This window comes from Crotalus tigris, unplaced genomic scaffold, assembly GCF_016545835.1.
Source record: "Crotalus tigris isolate CLP2741 ecotype Arizona unplaced genomic scaffold, ASM1654583v1 scf7180000018308.1980950, whole genome shotgun sequence".
NCBI classification, from domain to species: Eukaryota; Metazoa; Chordata; class Lepidosauria; order Squamata; family Viperidae; genus Crotalus; species Crotalus tigris.
The window spans coordinates 886,856-912,800 of NW_024096936.1; the positions used below are offsets into that span (position 1 = coordinate 886,856).

The 25,945-nt window shown below is 37.1% G+C and overlaps 2 protein-coding genes across 2 annotated transcripts; both read right to left on the reverse strand.

Moving 5' to 3' along the window:
• Positions 1 to 483: 483 nt before the first annotated feature.
• Positions 484 to 969, reverse strand: ASCL3 (achaete-scute family bHLH transcription factor 3). The gene has a single exon (XM_039350191.1). The coding sequence runs from the start codon at positions 967 to 969 to the stop codon at positions 484 to 486; it is 486 nt and encodes a 161-aa protein (XP_039206125.1).
• Positions 970 to 7,535: 6,566 nt separating this feature from the next.
• TMEM9B (TMEM9 domain family member B) lies at positions 7,536 to 23,958 on the reverse strand. Its single transcript, XM_039350220.1, has 5 exons — positions 23,725 to 23,958; positions 21,291 to 21,382; positions 18,346 to 18,457; positions 16,981 to 17,115; positions 7,536 to 8,361 (listed from the first exon to the last, which is right to left on the reverse strand). The coding sequence occupies exons 1-5, from the start codon at positions 23,809 to 23,811 to the stop codon at positions 8,206 to 8,208; spliced, it is 582 nt and encodes a 193-aa protein (XP_039206154.1). The 5' UTR covers positions 23,812 to 23,958; the 3' UTR covers positions 7,536 to 8,205.
• Between the last annotated feature and the right edge of the window lie 1,987 nt (positions 23,959 to 25,945).

Sequence of the window (25,945 nt, forward strand, 5' to 3'; positions counted from 1 at the left end):
CTTTATAAACTTATTTAGTAATTTATTTGTCACCCTCAAGGGAATTTTAATTATTGAGTGGATTTAAAAAAATCTTTATGAAAACTGTAAATAAAATTAATGATTTTCACAAAATACCAGAATCTTTCAATCCTTTTTATTAAAATATATATTTACTTAAAATGCACTGCTTGAAATGACACAATGGGATTATTTCCTTGCCCCTTGGTAATAAAAATTGTTCCCACATTATTGTTCATTTTTAAGAATAATTTCAAAATTTAAATGATGTAATTATTTGAAATCTGCACAAATCTGCACACAGGCATATGTGATACTGTCTAGCAGTGGTAATCTTGCAATTAGTTTCGATCTCTACGGAAAAGATATTTCTTATTTTGATATTTTCTAGTTTTGATCTATACAAGCAAGATATTTTGGGAGTTTTCAGATCTGATTGCATTTGCCCTATGCAGAAGAAATTATGAAGTCCTTGATGATGGATCATTTTGAGTACTTCTTGAGGGGGGAATGGTGAACTCCTCTGCAATCTTCCTCTGAATCATCACAAAGTAGAGACTGAAGAAACTTGATGTATTTAATTGCAGCTCTAAGTGTTTCAACTTTGCTGAGCCGTTTGTCTAAGTATTCTGGTGGTAAATGGTGCCTAAGTTTGGCATAGCCTTCGTTGACACATTTAACTCTCTGCCTTTCCCTTTCATTTCTTTTTTGGATGAATGCTGGGCTGCAAGAGTAGTCACACCTGCCAAAATTTCCACATGGGACTTGAAATGGGAACCTACAAGGATTGCTATAGAAATTATCAGGAGTTGGAGGATCTGCTGTTAATGGAAGTAGAGCCAACTCTTCGGGGCCACTGAATTGACCGAGGTCCTCTGGGCACAAATGAAAAGTGGCAAAAAGGTCTCGATAGCAAAATCTGGACATCTGTCCCATGTACGAGTCACTGATGGTTGGCAATTTGTCCATGGCATCCCAGGAGATGTTCCTGGCTATGGTGTCTTAGGTAAAGCTGAAATGTATAAATGCATATCAGCACAGTGAGTCACAGGTTGCCCAAGACTAGGTGTGATTAACAGTATTTCTAGTGCACTTCAAATGTAATGAATATATGTGGGAGAATGTACAGATGCAGCCCTGACCTACTTAGCTGTAAAATTCTTATAAAAAAGGGATGTGATTACATTGCCAATATACATGATCAGTGTTTACACCCCAGTAAATCTTTGCTCTTTACCTTGATTCACAAATGTTAAGATTGACCAAGCTTCACAAATTTTAAGCTTTACAAGAAATGTAAGAATTTCCATTATCCTTTCTTTCACATAGTCCTCATGATTTGAGTCTATACCTAACTTTGCTCATCTTATATCATAATTAGTCCCAGGGAAAGGGGACATATTCTACAGAGTTTACAGTATTAGTAACTGTTCTATAAAATCAAACAGACATAAATATGCTTCATTTCGGTTGGATTGGGTCTTATCTTTTAGCACATACATCCTGTTTGGATAATATGTGATGAAATGTTTATCAATCTTCCAATAATAAAGGACATTGTATTTTGTGTATGTCTTATTCTACTATGCTGCAACATTCTATATCAACAGTACAGAAATAACATTTATCCTTTCTTAAGCATGGATTTGTTTATTTATAAGAAATCATATAAGCAATCAAAACTTTTCTTGCAAGGAAGATTTCTTCATAACAACATACCATCAAACATTTCACTTTAAGTATGTAAAAGTAATCAAATCATATCAGCTTAGCCAATCTATATTGTTAGAATTTCTGTGGTACACAAGAAATCTACCTAATGAGTTTAGATACACTAATTGCTTCAGAACATTTGAGAAAAATACTTCATGTTAGATGAAGGTTCAGATTAACTGCTTCAATATCAGGCAAGTACTAGGAGTTGGAAAACAAGCCTAAATTCTTAATTCCTATAAGGTGAAATGGAGAACTTCTAAAATCTCTTAGCAAATTCTAAAATATTGTACAACTGCTGAGCTCTAGAGCATCACACTAGAATAAATCATATTTTGCATTACAGAAGATAAAAAGCCCCTGAAATATTTAACTACATATATAATTTAGATATGTAAAAATCCGAGGTTAACATTAATAAAAGCCATGCAAATTTGCTTTTAGCCTGGGTGCCTTACCTGACTTCCACAGTCTTATGTTTGGTGGATTGACTCAAAGTCAGCTATAAATTTATACTCAAATGACAATATGCAAAGTAGTTTACAGTTAGATCTGCTCATTTCTGGTTTAACTTCTTCCACCCACACTGTAGCTATAAAGGCAACAAATATTGATGGATTTGAATGCATAACATATTATACGACTGTTAATATCTAATGTGTAGCATATTTATATCCTTCCAAGATATGTTGCAACATTCTAATTATAGATGCATTTACTAGATCTGCTATGTTTATGTAGGTTTCTTAAGTTTATATCATTTTTATCATCAAAATAATAGCTTAACACTGAATGTTTACTGTCTGAAAAAAATTAATTGAAAATGTCATAAAAAGTTGACAGCTTATTAGTAAGACTCAATGCCAGAAGGCTATCCAATTATCAACAGAGCTGGTAATGTAAAGAACCGACTTTAAGTCTTTGATTACAATTCATTAAAGGAATAAACTCAACTTTTAAACTGAAAAGAAGTGAACAATGTAAGAAATTAATGGAAGAGTAGGCTTTTAGCAATTCCCCCACCCCCCATCCCAACCTGGCTGCCTTCCCAGTGATGGGGTTTTGGTTGTGTTTATAATTCCAAATATATAATTTAAACTCTATGGGAATTGTGGGAATTCCATATGGGCAGAAAACAGCAAGCAATGAAACATTAAACATCATTAATCCCACATGTTGTCAATCTTAAATACTAATCTAATCCCAGTTAGTTTTCCATTTAGTAGATCCCAGTTAGCTCCATTGTTTTCCTATAATGGACATAATAGACAAAAGCAGAGGCAATAGCTAGAGAGCTGAGGATAGGAAAATTAAAATATGAGTACAATCTAGACTAGGGGTCCCCAGTCCCGTCTGCGGCTTGGTATCGGTCCACGGTCCATTGGAAACCAGACTGCACAAGTGGTGGATGAGTGGGCAAAGCTCCATTTGTGCAAGTGGCGTGTGTGCATGCGAAATCATCCCCTCTCCCCCCCCCTCCTGCAGTGCTACTGCCCCTGCCAGTTCGTGGAACTGGAAAGGTTGGGGACCGCTGATCTAGAGCATATATGATAACAGCAATACTAATTCCAAGCAAGAAAATACAAGGCATAACATCTCAGTCAAAATTTCAATAGCCAAAATAACCACAAAAACAAAACAAAAAATTTTTTAGAAAAATCAGAATTTTTTTACAGCTAGGAAAGGTCTTGTACTTAAAACTAATAAGGAAATCGTTCTTATAGTCCCAGATGAAGTTAAATGGAAAGGTTATACAAAAATCTTTTACAAATGGGATAGTGGAATGAGATAAACTTTTGTAGAGAGATAATAAATTCAGGAGGTTATGCTTCTAGAAACCAAGATACAATATACAGTAAACCAACTTTAAAATAAGAAAGGACCAAGTACAGTTGAACAGTTTCAAACTACAGAAGAAAAACCTCAGTCTGATGATTTGAGGACAAATAAACTAACTGATCCCTTAAAACGATGAATGGCTAGCAGAAACTGATATTTGAAGCTAAGGGTATTTGTAGCTCAGGGTTGATATGACCTTGGTGCTCTCTGAGCTTGCTTGTTTTCTGGCAGACGTTTCATTACTCAAACTAAGTAACATCTTCAGCACTGATGATGTTACCTAGTTTGAGTAATGAAACGTCTGCCAGAAAACAAGCAAACTCAGAGAACACCAAAGACCCCCGATATTTGAAGCAAAGCTGCACTAGAAAAAAATATTTAAGTAAACTCATTCTGAAAACTCATACTGCAATGAGAATATAGATACCTACAATCCTTGAACCAATTTCAAATCTTATGTGCAAAAAAATCATTTTGGACATTCAGACACGAAGGTTTTCTTGCAGCTTGGCAAGGAGAGTACAAGAAAAACTATAATCTTCTTCCTTTGTGGATTTAGTTTCACTCAGTGACTGCGTAAGCTGTCTCCATTTTGTAGTTCCTCAAGAAATGCAGACTTTTTAATGCATTAAAGGAGAGGTCACAGTACCATAGATGCACTAATTGGATTTTGCGAAGGATGCATCCCTCCAAGTACCAGGAAGTACCTGTCAAGGAAGCATGGCAGGAAAGGATTACATCTCTATCTCCTGCTTGCACGCACGCTACAGATATCTGGTTGGCCAGTGAAAAACAACATGTTAAGATGGGCCTCTGAACCTGCAAGACTGTTAACACACATGCAGCTGATTTACAGAGAAATTTTGTACTAGCAGGAACAGGTAATAGGGAGTTCCTTTTTGATGGATTACTTCAAGATCCTGGATGCTTTAATTCAAATTCTTATGCAGAGAGATGGGCTCGATACTTTCCTCCCAATTATATGAATTTTTGTGGGTGTCCGTGTGGTTTGGTTAAGCTTAATATACCAAATGCTCATTTTCTCTGCCTATTTATGTAAGAGATTAATACAGCCGCCCAACTCATGCTAGTGTATAGCAATAAAGCAAAGTTAAAATGTATTAAATACTAAAACCAACCAGGAATCAACAACAAAACTCAGAGTTGGGGCACAAGGAGCAAATGCTATATCTTACAGGACGAACTCATCTAACTTCCTTACCCAGTGCTCAATGAGATAGCCACATCTTCAAAGCCTTCCTGAAGGCTAACAGTGTGAGCCCCAATCAAATCTCAAAGGAAAGGTTCTTCCACAGATCAGGTGCCACAACCCAAAAGCCCCACCTCCTAGGTCCCATCAGATGACATTGTTTCAAGGTAAGGTGCTGGAGCATCCCATTTGGTTTTCATCCATGGAATCGTATGCAGAATGGAATGGATGGAAACTAGGGTTTATTTATTGGTATTTCTCAACTTCTCATTGTCATCAGACTCTAGGCAGTGAAAAATAGGACAAAACTACAAGTCATATAATACAACCCCTACTAAAAACCTTAGTGGCTTCCCCATTCAGCTTGGGGCATAGTCTGATGGGATAAATTTATAATCTGCTTGCAAAAAGCTAGGAAGTTGGGAATCCCCTGACCTCTGCTGGGAGATTATTCCATACAATGGAAGCAACAGAAATCTGCCATGAATTTCAGAAAAACAAGTGGTGGGGACCTCTGGTAAGGCAAGGCAAACTATCATCCACATTTTTTCCACTCCCTGGATCATGAGGGTATTATAGTAAAAAAAAAGGCAGCTGGATATTAGATCTGTACGGCTGAAAATGTCTAAAAGATCTGGAGATTGCTCATGTGTACAATTTTGGTGAATAGATGGCAAAAACCTTTTTTTTTTTTGCATCCATTTGTGATCAGCTGAGAGTTATGGGTTCATCCTCTGAGTAGTAAGTGCAGAGGACATAAGGTTTGACCAAACTTCACTTCGGAGCTTAATGTTTTTTCATTGTTTTTAAAATTGAAAAACCTCAGATCTGCAAATTTAACAATCACAGGTGACTTTCTCTTCAATCCATTTATTTTAAAAAGAAAAATGTTTTTCCAATTTTGTAATTAGTTTTTGCAATACACAGCAAAAGGGTGGTTATACAGCTGTTTTTAAGTGGTAAGGTTTTGGATGAAATTGATTTAAAGAAATTTTTTTGAAGTTAATTAGAAAGATCTTGGATAAAAATGATAAGAATTTTGAGGGAAAAGGCAAAGATAGTGGAAGAAAACAGAAGTCAGAATTGTATCTACCGGTATTAAGAGTAGCTGGGAAGGGGGGGGGAGTACAAAATTAGCTAATTTTATTTACTATCTCTGATTATGTTTAATGGTTATTTTGATTAGATAGGCCTTTTGCTCAGAGAGATGTGTGAAAGAATGCCCACAGAGGGGGAGCTGGTGTGAAGGACTACAGTGAGATGGCAGTTTCCCAGGAAGACAGGAGCACATTCCAGAAAGGAGGGGGATGAGAAAGGAGGCAGCACACCCAAGATGGAGATAGTGAAAAAAAGTTGGCATTGCCACTCCCTAGAATCTCCTAGGTATGTCCATAAGGAATTAATATGGCAAGATATTGTATGTTATGTGTAAGCAAATAAAGAACTGAATTCTGGCTGAATTGTTCCATGCCATTCTTGGGCTTAGCCTGACAAAATGTTTAACTTGATATAATGGATTAATTTGTGACATTCACTTCATCCATTATTTCTGATAATATTTACTACTTAATTTTTTTGCAACATTTGTTAATTGGGATTACATTTTCATTGTTAAAGAAAGGGATGAGAGGTTTTTAGACTAAATGGAAAGAGGGATTATATACTTTTGTTGTTCGGTATTTCGGATAATTTTTATTAGACCTTAATAAAGAGCTGAAGATTTAGAGATGAGTTCATAGAAAAAGGGTTGAGTGATGAAATGAAGATTATGTGGTTGTATTTTAAAAGACAGTGATAAGTTGTTAATGTTGAATATACTTTCTGGGGATGAAGGGGAAAGTTTCTTCTTACTAGCTTCTTACTAGCTTTTTTGGGGCACTTTTTTTTCTTCCACACTTTTTTGTATTTTTGAATTAGGTCCTTGTGTTAGATTTGTTTAATATAATACTTAATAAAATTATTGGGGGGAAAAGGCAAGGAATCTATACTCTCGCAGGCAATAACCAAACCAAAGAGGTAGATTCAGTTTTGGCTGCATGATGTAATCAATGTTGCATTTAAAAGATAACAACCAAACTAGATTTGGAAACCTGGTTGGAACTTTAAAATAGATGTTATTTGAAGTGACTTTAAAATAGATGTTATTCTGTATTGGTGGGATTGACCTCCTAATGTTCCCGCCAGTTTTTTATACCAGCTGTTAACTTCAAGATTATCTCCAAAGCCATCCTGACAGAGTATTTGGCAAAAATCTAGGTAAGTGGTCATTAAGGTGAGATTGTCATCAGGGCATTGTGGTCCAAGAAGACCTGTTACTGGTACAGTAGTGGAAGCTGGATAAAGCTCTCCTGATCAAAGCTTTCACCTGCTATTTAAGCAGGAGCTATAAATGCAAGAGAACTAACGAACTCTTTCAGGGACAATATGAACCTGTCTAGAGAAACCAGGGGGATTGATGTTATTTGGGTGCTCTATTGTATATTGATGAACAACAGCTCTATTTTAAATGGATTTAATCAAACTCTTGTTTGCTCCACTCCAATCTTCACCGCCTCCAAGCACTAGAACAAAAATGCTACAGCATCTATTTCAAACAACTAAAAAAAATAATATTGTGGAGTCCTTCTAGTTTAACAGTTTCATCCTTTCACTTCTTGTGGGTATCAACTATGTGGCCTAATAGCCAAAATGGATTGCAGATAGGGTTTCAGATCAGATATGAAATAATACTATAAAGGGTGTGGGTTTTTTTCAAAAAAATAAATACTTCTGATACCAATATTCTGAAGACTTTATTTGCATTCCATTATCAAGCTAATTTTTAAAAATAATTATTCACCAACTATTGAAATTTACATGAATTGCAGATATCACACGGAATTTTTAGCAAGCAACGTAGAAGGTCCCAATTCCAATTGCACACTGCACTAAGTCTGCATCTTTAGTTAGTTAATATGTCAAGCCTCTAGCTTACCAATTATCTCTGTACATGTAGGGCCTGCCTTATATTTATAGAAGCTAACAAGCTGATAGAAATATAATTTAACAGTTCAAAGTTTTAGAAGTGATAGTTATATGTACAATACATAGCAGGTGATAAGAAAACAATGTATTTACAAAAGATTTCATATGTAGATCATTGTAACATACATGCTGCACATTCTTCTCCAAATTCATGTAAATCTTATTTAAGAACCATAGGCAATTTTCTCTTCATTTTATAAGGCTCACGCAAATAATTGCTTATGTTTTATTAGTAAAAGCAATTGAGTATGTACAGAGATTTTGGCTTATTAAAAGATTTTCAGATCTTCCATTTGTGTTTTGTGCTATCTTTGTTGGTAAGATGCAAAAACAAACTTCCTGGTGTGGCATTTCAGGGAGAGGTCAGTGATTTATTTTAGCGCATTTCAACCAATATCTTGGAGATGTCACTGGCCATATTAACTGAGCACAACATGGCGATCAAATACAGATTTACGCTGTTCTTGGACTTGGAGTTTCCATCGCTGCTGGGCATATTCAACTTTGTTCAACATGTTGGCCCGGCTTCGGGAACGTGCCAACACATCATGAGCATTTGCAAAAGGCTGGTGATCCTGAAATAAACAAATTTTTTTTTTAAATATTATTGCTTAGTATGCCTCTTTTCCAAACTAAATATGCATTGACAGATATATCCTAATTACACACACACACACACACACACACAGAGAGAGAGAGAGAGAGAGAGAGAGAGAGAGACAGATGACAAAATTAAAATGTATTACTTTCTATAGAAGGATGTATATAAATTAACTATATTCTTACTTATAAAATATAAATCAATTCCTCTCCAAAGGAAGCCGAGATAAATAGATAGATAGAGATACAGATAGATATGTACAAACATACATACACACAGAGAGAGAGAGAGAGAGAGAGAGAGAGAGAGAGAGAGAGAGAGAGAGAGAGAGAGACTGACTCTCTTTTCTTAACATCATGAGTAACAAATATATAGAAAGTTTCAATATCAACTGAATTCCAGGCCCACTTGTGTTCATTAGTTGAGGACTACCTGTATGTGAAAACACCCAGTTCTTGCATAATGTCAACTACTAATAGCACTATATGTGACTTTCCAAGACAAAGAACAAAAAAAGCAATAAAAGAATTGTAAATATTCATATAACAATAACGTTGAGGGTATGTTATTAGATCTTAAGATTAAGCACTAGAGGGATGTTACGCAACCTGCCTGCAAATATAAAATAATGGACACTGGGAGAACTATTTAGCCTTATACATCAGAATGGAGGAAGCAACTGCACAATGTATGATTACTCCCCCCCCCCTCAACAAGGAATAACTATTAGAAAGGGTGACAATCTAAATCCATCAATAGGGAAGAAGAGCCCTATTTTTTTCCTTTCTTTTTTTTTTGGACTAATTCCACTACAAAATGAACCTATGGACATGGATTTATGTGTCTTTGGGTACTGTTATAACACTTAGAATTATATTCATCTTTCTGTAAGATGGCATTCAAATTTAAATAGCCAGTACTATGTGACTTCACAAAGTTTCTGTATTATTTACCAGCAATACCTATTGTGAAGCTGTTTTGAATATTCACTCCATGATGTCAAAGAATACCAACACACATAAGTTTACATTCAATATCTTAATAAAAAGCAAAAATACAGCTGCTTAGTTGACAAAATACCAAGACAATTATGTGTTTATATTAAACATTCAAATGTTAAGCATATGAAAGAATAAATGCAATCCATAAACATGGACATTTACTATCAAATGCTAATAGACTTTAAAATGTTTTGAACACTATGTTTAAAGGTATGATTTAGAGAAGGTCATGCTAATTATTTACATAACAATTTTATACTTCATACTGCTTAATGTTTTAATTTATCAGATTATTCAAGACTTCACATTACTGTAATGAAATAGAAATCCACCAAACTATGAATCTAACATATTTGAAAAATTTTCAAATCATGGTTCTTGTGTAAACCCCATATGGATGGCAGGGATTCAGTTATGTTTCTACTGAAATTCACAAAAAAATTAGCTAGATATAGAATAAGTAATTGAACAATTTTGTTCCTTATTTTTTCTTGAATGTTAAGGTAAAATAGTTCCAGGAATCACATGGCTTTATAATGAAGTCACAGCAAAGTAAGGACAGAGGATACCAACAGCACCCAGTCACAATATTATTAGGCAAGAAGAACAGGATCTGATAGCTGGAAGATTTTTCCCATAACTCTTTCTCTTTTGTATAATTTGGGGGCCCTCTGGAAAAGACGTAGGGGGAGTCATGGTGGGCTAATAATGGCAGTCTCCTAGGCAAGAGTACATGATGATTCATGGATAAAGCTCACCAACAATATTAACAGAATACTTAGAACAGGGATTTTTATTTTTTTCTCATGGGCTTCATTGAATTTTTTGTATATGAGAGAAAAACACACCATTCAGAGTCACTTGTTTATAAGATGGACAGCTATATAATTTAGATATATAAATAAATATTGCATATAAAAGGACTATATTCTATAATTCAAAGATCGTAATTGATGAATGTGATATAACTTGCAAAAATTTAAGAAATCAAAGATCACACGTTTCAGTTCTGTTAACTGTTAGTTAACAGTTACTTAACTATCTGTTAGTTCAAACTAGTGAATATAAAAATAAAAGTTATTATAGCTAAACTTGACAAGGCCACAATACCAATTCGAATATTTAAAAAAACTTGAGGAAGTCAAATGACCAAGCTATATACCAAGTAGCATAATTCTTTGTCAGTTTATTTATTTCATACTTCAATTTGTCTTTGCTAGAATTTATTCCCTTGATAAAAACATTCTATGATCTATACTCTTAAGAATATACAAACAAAATATTCTGCTGTTCAATTGTCATGAAATAGTACTAAATGATCTTACTGTACCTAAGCGTTGTGTTCAAAGTTTATGAATTTCATAATAAAATGTGAGGCAATCAATATTCTGTAATAGTTAAACTACATTTGATTAAATTCTAACTTTTGTTAGGCATTCAAAAAGGTTGAATACTATGGTTAGTAATATATTTTCTAGGAATTATTGCATCATATAAACTCAGGGAAAAGGCAATAGGAACACTTTTCCTCTTGGCTATGCCAAAAATCTAATTATTCAAATTCAGAGAGATTAGGTATTATAAATATGTCTAGTTGTTTCCAAATGTAGTTTGATGATGAGAATGATCAACTAGCACAACTTCCAGAATGCAAAATATTTATATATTTTCTGCATTATTTTGTGTCAAAAACCAAATATTTAATCTCTTTTTGTGTATTTCTTCTTCTTTATTAGTATGAGTAACTCAGAACTGAAGCATTTAAATTTATATCTCCAAATTAACTTTTCAATAAAAAAAACTGACTTCGAAATTGTTATAATAAAAGTTTTTAGTTCAGATCATGATATATCTAATTATTTTTCAAATGAAGATGTATATGATTTGCAATTATTACTTAATGCCCTATTAAGATACAGTCATTTGATTCTGTACATGCTTTTCAAACTTGATTTTGTCTGCCATGTATTTTGATGTTTATACTTGACAGAATTTATGATGTTTTATTTTCTTCAGCTGTTTGAAAATGCTGGCCTAAAACTATTCAAGCAAATACATAATACTAATGTTCATATTAAAATATAGCAACGACATAATATGGGGTGCTGATGACATTTATTAACTGATATTTGTAAATTTTAGACAAACTGGTATTAATGATCTCCATACATTCTGCTAGACATTGTTAAATCTTCTGGATATTTGTCTTCATAATGAACCTCTGGTAATACATTAAGTTACTTTCTTGTCGTGGCGAAGGGGCTTGCGTAACTCAATGAAGCTATAAGCTATGCGGTGCAGGGCCACCCAAGACGGACAGGACATAGCAGAGAGTTCTGACAAAATGTGATCCACTGGAGAAGGAAATGGCAAACCACTCCAGTATCTTTGCCATGAAAATCCCATGGACAGTACTAAAAGGTAAAAAGATATGACGCTGGAAGATGAGCCCCTCAGGTCAGAAGGTGTCCAATATGCTACTGGGGAAGAGCAGAAGGCTAGTACTAGTAGCGCCAGAAAGAATGAAGCGACTGGGCCAAAGCCGAAAGGACCCCCAGCTGTGGATATATCTGGTGGTGAAAGGAAAGTCCGATGCTGTAAAGATTTTTTCTCCATAGGAACCTGGAATGTAAGATCCATGAATCAAGGCAAGCTAGATGTAGTCAAAAAAAGAGATGACAAGACTGAACATCGACATCTTAGGAATCAGCGAACTAAAATGGACAGGAATGGGTGAATTTAACTCAGATGACCATCAGGTATACTACTGTGGGCAAGAATCCCTCAGAAGAAATGGAGTAGCCTTCATAGTCAATAAAAGAATAGGAAAAGCAATACTGGGATACAATCCCCAAAATGACAGAATGATCTCAATTCGAATCCAAGGCAAACCATTCAATATCACAGTAGTCCAAATCTATGCCCCAACCACTGGTGCTGAAGAGGATGAAATTGACCGGTTCTATGAAGCCCTACAGCACCTTATAGAATTAACACCAAAAAATGATGTCCTTATCATCATGGGGGATTGGAATGCTAAGGTAGGAAGCCAAAAGATAACCGGAATAACAGGCAAGTTTGGCCTTGGAGTACAAAATGAAGCAGGGCACAGGCTGATAGAATTTTGTCAAGAGAATACGATGGTCATAACAAACACTCTTTTCCAACAACCCAAGAGACGGCTCTACACATGGACATCACCAGACGGTCAACATAGAAATCAGATTGACTATGTGCTCTGCAGCCAAAGATGGAGAAGCTCTATACAGTCAGTAAAAACAAGACCAGGAGCTGACTGTGGCTCAGGTCATGAGCTTCTCGTTGCAAAATTTAGGCTTAAATTGAAAAAAGTAGGGAAAAGCACTAGGCCACTCAGGTATGAACTAAATCATATTCCTGATGAATATACAGTAGAGGTGACAAATAGATTTAAGGAATTAGATCTGATAGACAGAGTGCCTGAAGAACTATGGATGGAAGTTCGCAACATTGTACAAGAGGTAGCAACTAAAACCATCCCAAAGAAAAAGAAATGCAAGAAAGCAAAATGGCTGTCTGAGGAAGCTTTGCAAATAGCTGAGGAAAGAAGGGAAGCAAAAGGCAAAGGAGAAAGAGAAAGATACACCCAATTGAATGCAGAATTCCAGAGAGCTAGCTAGAAGAGATAAGAATGCCTTCTTAAATGAACAGTGCAAAGAAATAGAAGAAAACAACAGAATAGGGAGGACCAGAGATCTCTTCAAGAAAATTGGAGATATGAAGGGAACGTTTCATGCAAAGATGGGCATGATAAAGGACCAAAATGGCAGGGACCTAACAGAGGCAGAAGAGATTAAGAAGAGATGGCAAAACTACACAGAAGAACTATACAAGAATGAGCTTAACATCCCAGATAACCACAATGAGATGGTCACTGACCTCGAACCAGACATCCTAGAATGTGAAGTGAAATGGGCCTTAGAAAATCTGAGCAACAACAAAGCTAGTGGAGGTGACAGTATTCCAGCTGAGCTATTCAAAATCTTAAAAGACGATGCAGTAAAAGTGCTACACTCAATTTGCCAGCAAATTTGGAAAACTCAACAGTGGCCACAGGATTGGAAAAGGTCAGTTTACAGTCCACTTCCAAAGAAAGGCAATGCCAAAGAATGTTCAAACTATCGCACCATTGCACTCATTTCACATGCTAGTAAAGTTATGCTTAAAATCCTACAGGCTAGACTCCAGCAGTATGTGGATTGAGAACTACCAGAAGTACAGGCAGGATTTCGAAGAGGCAGAGGAACTAGAGATCAAATTGCCAACATACACTGGATCATGGAGAAAGCTAGGGAGTTCCAGAAAAACATGTACTTCTCCTTCATTGACTATGCAAAAGCCTTTGATTGTGTGGATCACAACAAATTGTGGCAAGTTCTTGTCTCTTTTGAGAAACCTATATGCGGTCAAGAAGCAACAGTGAGAACTGGACACGGAACCACTGATTGGTTCAAAATTGGAAAAGGAGTCCGGCAAGGCTGCATACTGTCGCCCTGCCTATTTAACTTATATGCAGAGCACATCATGAGAAAGGCAGGGCTAGTTGGAATTAAGATTGCCGGGAGAAATATCAACAACCTAAGATATGCAGATGATACCACTCTAAAGGGAGAAAGTGAAGAGGAACTAAAGAGCCTCTTGATGCGGGTGAAGAAGGAGAGTGCAAAAGTTGGCTTGAAACTCAACATTAAGAAAACCAAAATCATGGCATCCGGCCCTCTCAATTCCTGGCAAATAGATGGGGAAGAAATGGAGGAAGTGACAGATTTTATTTTTCTGGGCTCAAAGATCACCTCAGATGGGGACTGCAGCCAAGAAATTAAAAGACGCTTGCTCCTGGGGAGGAAAGCTATGGCAAATCTAGACAGCATTCTAAAAAGCAGAGACATCACCCTGCCAACAAAAGTGCATATAGTCCAGGCCATGGTTTTCCCAGTTGCAATTTATGGCTGTGAAAGTTGGACCATAAGAAAGGCTGAGCGCAAAAGAATTGAGGCCTTTGAACTATGGTGCTGGAGAAGACTCCTGCGAGTCCCTTGGACTGCAAGGCGTTCAAACCGGTCAGTCCTAAAAGAAATCAACCCCGACTGCTCTTTAGAAGGACAGATCCTGAAGTTGAAACTCAAATACTTTGGCCATCTAATGAGAAGGAAGGACTCACTGGAGAAGGGCCTAATGCTGGGAAAGATTGAGGGCAATAGAAAAATGGGACGACAGAGAATGAAATGGCTGGATGGAGTCACTGAAGCAGTAGGTGTGAACTTAAATGGACTCCAGAAGATGGTAGAGGACAGGAAGACCTGGAGGAACATTGTCCATGGGGTCGCGATGGGTCGGACACGATTTCGCAATTAACAACAACAACAAGCAAGCATGCATGACATTAGGTCACTGGTGGAATTTAGCCAGTTCGCACCACTTCAGCAGAACCGGTAGCTAATTTTTTGTTGCCCAGGCCCAGAATGGATTTCCGGAAGCGGCATCCACACAGAGAACCGGTTGTTCACATATTTGAATCCCACCACTGCATTAGGCCCTATGCTTACACTCTGCTGACAGAGAACCCTAAAGTATGTGACAAAATTATTATACTCTAAATACTGAAAACACCCCAATACTATACGTTTTAGTCAGCATTTACACTTTATAGCAAAAGCGCATGCTGAGTGGAATTTTCCTCACAGTGAACTAGGTGGGAAGAAGGGTATCCATGGGGAGGTGAAACATTTTCTTCTTCTTCATATGGTTCCCTTTTCTAACCATCTGAGGCAGATTTTATGAGAGTACAAGAGACTATAAGTCAGTGATGGCGAACTTTTTAGAGACTGAGTGCCCAAACTGCAATCCAAATCCCATTTATTTATTGCAAAGTGCCAGGGCCGCATCAGCATTATGGTGCCCTTGGGGAGGGGGGCATGGCTCACTGGGTGGGTGTGGCTACGGTAGTCATGGCAGACTGGGTGGGCATGGCTGGGGTAGGTGTGGCTACCTCGATTTTGCTCATGGGGGGGACACCTGTGGGGTTGGACAGGATTGGGGGAGAACCAGGGGATCTCTGATGGGTGGAGTGGTGGGCAGGAAGCTTTTCCTGCAGGGTGAGGCAGGGGGGTAGGATGGGGGTGCCATTGCTGCAGGACAAGGCGAGGCGAGGCAGGGACGGCTGCTGCCTGACACCATTGGCCCCCGCACGCAGGTCAGTGAGCGCATGGGGGCGTGCTCTACCACCTCTACTCGAGCTTGCTAGCTGGACGCTTCTCCTCCTTTGTGCTGGGCAGGGCTGTGGTGTACACCGCTTAGAGAGTGCTTGCACTTAAAGCGGCATATAAGTATCATAAATAAATAACTGAGATACTGGCAGCAGCAGCGGGCGTGCCCACAGAGAGGGCTCTGAGTGCTACCTCTGGCACGCGTGCCATAGGTTCGCCATCACTGCTATAAGTGAAGGGGAAATTTGTGAAAAACACTTTCTTGTGCTGCCAGTTAAATGTGCAGCTTAAAAGCCTTCTATAGCAAGGTGGATAGATCTGCTGCCCCACAGGATTTGTAGTAGTCTCTTCATCCCAGCCTTGCTAAGGGCAGAGATGGGGGAGATAGGCAGGGGAAGTTCAAGCTGAATCTGTATGCATAAGGCAGAAGCATGAGGCCTCATCTAACAACCACATAGCTGTCATCCTATGACCACAACCATGGCTGCTGTCATTAAGCAATATAGTCATGTGATGTTTTGCTTAACTACCACTTTGCTTAGCAATAGAAATTCTGGTCCCAACTAGTGTTGTAACCCAAAGACTACCTTTATTTATGAATCTAAACATCATCTGTACCCAAGAAAGGATTGTGAATGGAGTGTGGCACATTTCTACAAATGTTTGTAACTAACCTTGTATAGGAAATATCAAATGACCGGCATAAAGACTACCAAGTCATCCCTATTCAATAGATCATCAAATGTTAAAGATGTTAATATAATGTTAAACTACAGTATATACCAAAGTTTTGGAATTTGACTATTTATCAGTAGTTAGGGTTCTATCAAACAAGAGGTGGCTAAAAGAATTATCTACTTATTTTCTACCAATCAAAAGATGCAGCAACATGTGTTACTATGACAGAGATTCTGTGAGACCCCATAAATATCTTGTACTGTTCATATTAGAGTAGAGAATTCACTAGCAAACAGGTAATTATTGATAAATATAAATACAAAAAATTTTTTTCTGGTTTTCCTTTTCCTTCTTTGCATTTTTAGTTTTTTAAATTTTCTTTTTAAGATTAAATATTGCTTTGTTAAAAATTAACAATATTTAAAGAGAAATACATTATTTTGGAAACAATGACAATCAATAGTAACCATCTATTGTTAGAAAGATGGTTTTCCAACACAGTACTGCTGGAAAATAACAGTACTGTTTTCACTTCAGCAGTCAATTCTAAAGTCTTAATGAAAGTATCTTTGTCAGATTTTAAATCCTATTTAAACTATCAAAATTAAACCTGTACTGTAATAAGACAACTCATTACATATATTTAAATAGACTAAACACAGAACTTACCCCAACATCTTCATCATTCTGTATTAGCTGTGAATGTCCAAAGAGACGTCTCTTCAGAATTGGTTCTACCATAGTGAGATACACCATGTATAGTAGCAGAAGACCCAAGATGCACAAATATATTATGATGGTAATCTATATAATACAAAACAATATTTCAATTTATGCCACTTAAGATCATACTTATTTGGATGATATAGGCTGTTAAAGAAAACTGAAATGTCTAGCAAACTACAACACATCTTATTTTCATCCATTTATCCCCAAAATACAAATCAATCAAAGAAATATAATTATGAATTTAGAATGGACTGAAAAAATAACAAAAGACCACATTTTTTCCTAAGGAGAAGACATAGAAGATGAAACTCACATTTTCAAGTAATATTATTATAATTGCATCCAGTTCCATTCTAAAGATTAATGTGGCTTTAAAAATTACTGGATACCAGCTAATAAAAGTGAGCACTAAATTAAATTTCAGATATTCTTCTAGAAACAACCGAATAAGGTAGGAAACATAAGCAAAAGAAAATATCCAACAGTATAAGCAGTTTCTTGTACAAATTAAAAGGCAATCTTCTTAGATGCATCATATGCATGCTTACAGGCAAATGTGTTTGATATCAGGTATACTCAGTGCTTTTTTTTCTTAAAAAAAAAAAAGGTGCTGGAACTCACAAACATCATACAACCCGCCTTGCCTACCCTACAAGGTTCCATCCAAAAAAGGTGCGGGAACTCCGTTCTGGGCGTTCTATGAGAAAAAAAGCCCTGGGTATACTCAACAAGTGCAATCAGTCCCAAGCTGCTTGTACACTTGTAAAACAAAGGTAATTTTTCTGCATACTGAACAGCATACATAGTATTTTTCAAGCATACTTTGAACTGGCAAGAAAAAGTTAGTTAGAATGATGTATATCCACTAGCTTACAAAATTCCATAAAATTAATGCTAAGAAACTGAATCATATGGACTACAGTTGAAATGGTAAGAATTAAGACAGATAAGGACAGAATAATATGTAATGTAATGTAATCCAACATGTTTCCAAAACTGAAAACAAAAAAAGCAATTCATGACCATAAAAATAAATAAATGGATAAAAATTTAGAAGTCTTAGCATCTCAGGAAATATCATCTTAGGAAATATGATCTTTAGACTTAGATAACATAACAAAGTAATATATCTTAGGACCTAAGTGCTATGATCAGATTAATCTGTAAATCAGTAATTTACAGTTTTCACAAAAAGGAAATTAAATTTTACAAAAATGCCCTGCTTTCACTATTTTATAATCTAAGATACTGTTATAATACATGTGGATTTGGGGAAAAGACATTTGAACATTAGTTATAATTTACTTTTATTATTTCTGAACTTCTTTCCTCATACTTGCATTCACAACGCAAGCAATAGGCTTCAATGTCCTGTCCTAGAACTGACATAGTAGGCTCCACCATATGAAGACAATCACTGCATGGAAAGGAAAAAATATTTGACAGACATTTAGATAAATTTATGCTATCAGAGAGAAATATTCACCAATAAGAACACATGCTGAATATAACCCTAAATGAAGAGTTAACCGATCTATTATTAACTTGTATGAACGTTAGAAATACTTGACATTTAATCTACATAGTATCAGCTTAAATTTTTAATTTGTCTCATTAGTATTTAACCTATTAGAAAATTAGTGATTTCCAGGAAGCAAACAAATCTGTTTAAATGTCAACATTAGAACTTTTAGATAAGTAAGCTCCAAAATATCATCTTCTTCTAACCTCAGAATCTTACATCTTTCATCAACTATCATGCCTCCTAAATGGAGAGACAGCACTTTTGTTATTTGGAACTGGTAGCATCAATAAGGACTACTAATCACTCAAAGACGAGACTTCGATACCCTTCCCTGCAAATCTATCATGCTCCTAACTTTTCCACTTAAGCCATATTCTAAAATATAGTAAGAGCATATTACAAGGAGTTTCATTTGGCATAAAATCATAGGACATGCAATAATTTAAGACAAATGGACTTTATGAAAAAAATCCTTTTTGTGTGGCAAAAATTAGGGAACAACTGAAACAGGTTTCAAAAGAAAATAATTTTCATTAGACAAATGATTGTAGAACAATAGGACTGATTGTTTCAGCCATGATCTGTTTTTCCTTCTATTTTATAAAAATTATCATAAATATAATATGCTCCAGACCTGTTTTACAGAATAGTAATTCCTTCTTCCTCATCCATATTTCAGGAACTTTTAATCCTATGCAGAAAATTCAGTATTTCTGGACTGAATCATAATATGAGGCTTACGGATTGAGGATGTAGTAGATCTGTGAAATGTCATATTATATTTTCATAAGGGATTTTCAATGATATAGAACTAATAAGGGAACATGTATACTCAGAATCCTCCAAGTATGTTTGTTTTTATAAGTCTTCTTGGACACATTTTCTTCATTTTAGCTATTTTGTAATCCTTCTGATAAGCGTATAATTATTTTTGTACCAAGATGAGAAGACAAAGTAGCACATTCCATTCATAACTGCATAACAATTTTGAATAAATTAAAGCTATTCATTATGCTACCAGACAAATAAAATAATTTTAACTGAACCAGCTTGTAATTACAACTACCTTTGATAACCTGGATTAATTTAATCCCCTACTGGAAAAAAAATAAATTATATGATCTAACACTATCACCAAAAGGGATCCTCATGATAAATAACACCACAGAAAAGGCGTCTTTTGCTACGCAGTCTTCGTGATATGAACATTGCAATAAGGACAAGAATGCTTTAGCATTCTCTCTTAATATCTACTGAGAGAATCTGCCTCCCATTCCTCAGGAAATTTGCTCTTCTCCAGAAGTAGACAATAGACAATAACAAGTAGACAATAACAAGGTGCTTTGGGACTTGAAGCATAAGGCCTGGTTACTTGAAGGATAACTTGTCTCTCATTGTATCTGCCTAGCCCAGTGATGGCGAACCTTTTAGAGACCGAGTGCCCAAACCGCAACCCAAAACCCACTTATTTATTGCAAAGTGCCAGGGCCGCATCAGCATTGTGGTGCCCTCATGGGGGGCAGGGAGTTCTGAGTGCCGCCTCTAGCACGCAAAACCCGGGGGCGCAAAAATGGGCCACTGTGCTGCAAGGCGCAAAAACGGCCGTGCCGTGGGGTGCAGATACAAGGCGCTGCACCATGCAAGAACGGGGCAGGGCTAGTGGTATCACGCAGACACTGGCCTCACCCCATTTGCAGCACGTGTGTGCTCGCGGCCCCATGCACACATGTAAAATGCTTCCCCCTCTCTTTTCTTCCAGTCCACCAATCAACAATGGTTGGTGACCTCTGCTCTATCACCTCTACTCAAGCTTGCTAGTCGGCCACTTCACCTCTTTTGTGCTGGGTGGGGCTCCTGCGCGTGCCAACAGAGAGGGCTCTGAATGCTGCCTCTGGCACGCGTGCCATAGGTTCGCCACCACTGGCCTAGCCAATCTGATCTAGCAGGGTTGGTATGCTTTGGGTTCCTTGGATTAAACAATGTCATCTATTCTCTGTAGCAGTGCCAACCCTCAGGAATGAGGTTCTCCCCCCCCAGAGGGATTTCAATGGGCTCACACTACTGGTGTTTTGAAGGGCTCCGAAAGACCTGGCTTTTCACCAAGGCCTTTGGCAAGCATGGTTGAAGCCCCCTTTTCTACTTTTTCTTTGTTCTCATTTGGGCTTATCTCTGCCATCTTTGTTCTTTTTGTTTCGTTCTAATGTTTTTAACATTTTGTAAGCTGTCCAAAGATGCTGGAAATTGGGTAGTGTATATTATTACTATCTTGGTCACATAGTTAGCCAAGTTTAGGCTAGATTTGGCATTTTTATCCACCTATTGAGTCCTTGCGAAGTGCTTGTGATAGGCAGATGCTGTTTGATTATTATTAATCTACACCTACTGTATAAGGGACATTATGGAAGCCAATGATCTAAAACCATGAAAAATCAGCCTACAGACATGTATCCGATTTATTTTAAGATCTCAAGTTATATCAAAAATCATTACATTGTCTTATATAAAAAAAACTTTAAAATAAATGATTTTAAAACCAAAATGTAAAAAAATTATTCTGAATGTTATTTCAAATATAACCTTATTTACGAGCAATGACCACAAACAACCTCAATTTAAGCATCCAGATTTAACAGTTTCCTTTATCCAAAATACTTTTCAAACACAAATAATAAATGAACTATTTAAAACATTCTATTGTCTTAAATATAAAGTATCATATACTTACCAATCCTTCTGTGAAATATTTTTACTTAAATATTTACCACCATGGTCTTTGTATGGTGGACATATGCATTTACATCGGATATCCAGAAAGTTCTGTAAAGGTAAAGTGAATTAAGAATGATTTTGTCAGAATAATAAAAATTATAAAAATTATAAATGCAGGGAAACAGAAATTCTTAAGGGCGGTTTTCCAGTGTGTTGGAACAAAAGCAGACTAGATGGAGCCAAGAAACCTACTCAAAAAAAATGCCTGTTAAACTAAAATTTTATTTTCCAGATAAATGTGTATTGGCTTTCAGCATAATTCAAAAATCTTTTAAGCTTTTGAAAGACAAAAGCTCAGAAATGCATTTGCAAGAGTCATCTGCAATTCAAGTTTATTCATAAGTTTGTTTTATTCAGAGGAAAATATGGCAATTAAATCTTATTTAGGAGTAAGATATTCAAGGTTTTAAGTGCTACTATCCCATTAATAATTATATTAAACAGGATTAAAATGCTACCTATTAACATTATTGAGCTTTAGTTATGGCTAAGTAGACAGTATTAACTAAGGAAAAGTTCACATAACCTGACTAGTCATTACACTAAATTATGATTATTTTAAACATAGGTTGTGGCATACAAATCCAGCTGATACATATTTGCAAACAGCAATTTCACAGAATTAAAAAGCAGAAGGAAGATGATAGGAATCTGGAACTTCAGAGAAAAGGGTCAGAACATGAGGGAACATCTCTGTGTCCTGGCAACCAAGGAAAATAGCAAAGAGTTAACAAAAGCGATTTTGCAGTAGGAGGCACAATGTCAGCCTTATGAGGTATCCCAAATGAAGTAGGAAGCATGTCCAAATGAAGTAATTCTTCTTTATTGTATAAGGTACTTTAACAGAATCTTGCAACTCTGAAAGTTCTATATGTTTGAAGAAACATCTCAATCCATCTTCAATATAAAACACTTCATAGGATAGCCCTGAAAAACGATCCAGACATTTCAACTTGCCCGGAAAGCACAGTGTAAACAGTGTTTTACAGAGTGCCACATTACCTTCTATGCCCAATTCAGGATATGCTTATGGTATATACAGCCATACGTGGCATAGGCCCGAATTATCTACATGATCATGTACTTTGCACAGCCCATCTGATGCATTAAATGTCCAGTACTTTTTGCATATCCCAGTGTGGACATGCCTCAGTGAACTGAAACATGGACTATATTGTTTCCGTAATAGGTATGTTATAGAACAACTTGTTACTGAAGTGGATCTGGCTTCATTTTTGATATAATTTATTAAGGTACTGAAAACATCTCCCTTTAACCACTCCTTTATTTTAGAGATATTTCATACTGCTGGTTTTAATCATTATAATTGTATTGAATTTGAAACTGAATTATAGAGATATTAAAAACCATCTAGAATATAAATATATAATTATAAACATATAATTCAAACTGTATAACATTTAAGTATATACTTAAAATGTCTGTCTTTTTAGTTGCTTTATGACTGCTTATAAATGGAATAAAAATAAATTAATAAAATATATGTATATATAATTTCTACTTGCACTGTTCAGATGTTATTTCAGCCAAAAATAAATTCATTTGAATCAACTCTTACACAGTAAGACAGATACATAGATAAAATATTAACATGCAAAAGTTACCCATTGTGCTTTGTCCTTATTTTGGCTCTCTGGGAGTATATATTGAACAAAGAGGAACAAAAACAGTAATTTATTTATATATATTTATATTTCCTATTTTAAAATTTCTCTCAGATGTTTTTTTTTTCATTTTTCCCAGAGATCCCAATTTAAAACCATTGCAGATTGACGAAAGCATTAAATCTCATTTGTGGAAAGTGACAAGAAATTGTAGCCAAATGTAGACTAGACAGCCATATCCAGTCTCAATACAAAATTAAAAAATATTAGCTGGAATGAGATGCTTTTTCAAACCGTGTTTGAATTATATGTTTGAGCAAGAAGCATTATAGGTTTAAGCATCTTATTACAAGAAAAAGAAGTTGACAAACACTTGGGGAGGGAGGAGAATCAAAGCAACTTGAAATCATAAAAACATCGGCCTCTTCGAAGAATTATTATTTCTGATCTTGCTCACAGTTCGCTGGCTAGGCTATGCCTTGCTTTAGAAATATATGGAAATACTCTTAAAAGTAAGAGACCAACGAGGAAGGGAGAAGAGGGGAGGAAAGAGGGAAGCGAGACGGGGATGGCAGCTTAAATGACGTGGACCCCACTTTGGCTCAAATTATCCAGGGGGTGGGACGCCCTGCCTCCCCCGGCCCTTGAGAGGTTTTTCTTGGCTGCCGGGAAGCAGGAAGGCAGGCGGGCGACAGGGAAAGCAGCCTTGAACTAAGGGGGCCGACGGGGATGGGCGGACGGCGGGGTGGGGGTGGGGACGCTCACATTTTCTTCGTCTGTTTCCTGATTCGCCGCCCACGCCAGAGCTAGCAGCGCCCACAGCAGCGGCCAGGCGCCTCTCGAGACCGCCATGGCAGACTCTGCGCGAAGCTCCGGCTTCCTCAGCGCCGCCCAGGCGGGCCCGGAGCCCGCAGCCTCGGCTCTCCGATCATCGAAACTTCCGCCTCCAAAGCCCGCCTCGGACCGGTCTTTTCGTCACGTGGTTCATTGGGCCTTCCGTTTCGGGGAGGGGGCGGGGCCTCGAGCTGCCCCAACCGGAGACCCACTTGCCTGGCCCTGCCCCTTTCGGCAAAAGGATGCATGGACGCGTTCCCCCCGCCCCCGCGTGGGAGCGGAAGGAGCGCCGCCGCGTGGCGCCTGCAATAGTCCACGCCGCCGCTAGATGGGAGCCTAGACTTAGAGGTGGCTGGTGGGAGGCCTCTAACGGTCACGTGCGTTTCTGCAGTCGAGATACGGTAATTAATTGGTCGTTGAAGCTGCTGTTGTCTGTCGCGCGTCCAACCGAGAGGGAGATGGGCGGAGTTTGTTCTCCTTTCCTTCTGGGAGAAAGCCTCCCTTTTACTTAGAAATGAAAATCTGCCTGCAAGTCTTAAGTTGAAAATCGATATGCAGGTGGCTGTAGGGAAGCTTGCTTACTTATTTGGATATTAGCTTAAGGCTGAACGTATCCAGACAGTCACAGTATACATAATTCCTGCTTAATGTATACAGTGACCCTTCAAAATTATGACGACTCTGAACAGGGGTATGTTTTGTCTTCAGAGTTCATCCCCATGGTCAAGTAATCATGATATGGGTGTTGGCTCACAGTTACAACGTCGAAGTGTCCCACAGTCACGTTATCAGTATTTGAAACCTTTGCTGCCCACTTCTGTTCCAGTGTTTCTCAACCTTGACAATTTTAAGGCATGTGGACTTCAACTCCCAGAATTCCACAGCCAGCATTGCTGGCTGTGGAATTCTGGGAGTTGAAGTCCACATGCCTTAAAATTGTCAAGGTTGAGAAACACTGTGTTAAGCGAAATCAACGCAGCAAAGCCAGCAGATCGCAAATGGCAATCACAGGACGCTGTGATGATGTGGGAGTCACTTAAGGACAGTAACTGAGGCTGTTGGAACTGTCATTGTAAGCTGCTGCTGTCACGTGAAACTGCCATAGTATTGCTTAATATTGCTTAATGATAGAATTACCACTTTAAATTACTTCTGATAAGTGAGGATTACCTGCATAGTAGCAGGGGGATATAATTCTTTAACTAGTACAGATTTTTCAGCTCAGGTAGCCCTAAAGGTCCGTCGAAATAAGATTAACTTGTTTACAGAAATAATGGTTTTGTTTGTACAACAGTCCTAACTCAATGCTATCTAAGCCATGATTTATCTAACCCCATACAATCTGTGTGTGTGCTTTTATAGATCACAGCTGACCTCATGATGACTTATTCAGGAAGATTTTATTTTGTATTTTCCTTCATGGACAACTTGATAAAAATCTGAAAATAGCTTACATGTTTGATTCAAGGATATCCACCAAGCACAGTGTCACCTTCCTGGAATGAATGAAAACAGCATAATCAAGTGCCCGAAATCACTTTCTTGATTGAAGTCACCCATAGATCCCAAAACATTATTTGCCAATGGGATATAGTGGGGCATATTACCAACAAAATAAAAACCCAGTATTATTTATCTCATGTAAAAAGAAAAGTAGCATTTGCTGCTTTGCATATCACATTCCAACTTTTAGCTATCCTAAAATAGTAAAACCGTAAATTTCATTTTGGATGTGTTTTCTTCTGAAAATGATATTTCCTGTTTAATTTTATTATCATACATCATTTGAAAAATAATTGAATTGCCATTAACAGTCAAATGGCCCATCCACCAGCCTGTAATGGTTTTCATGCCAGCTTGCAGGGGCTGTATTCCGTGAGGAACATACCTTTCCATCACTAGACAATGTGATTTCTCCTTTGTCCAATTGTACATCTTACACAATCTTAGTTTTTATCAATAGATGTATCAATATAAGTAGTAAATACATCAATAAAAGCAGGGCTTTTTTTGTCATAGAACGCCTGGCACCTTTTTTGGATGGAACCTTGTAGGGTAGGCAAGGCGGGTTGTATGATGTGTGTGAGTTCCGGCACCTTTTTTTTTTTTAAACAAAAAAAGCACTGAATAAAAGCAATTCAAAGTGCTGGTT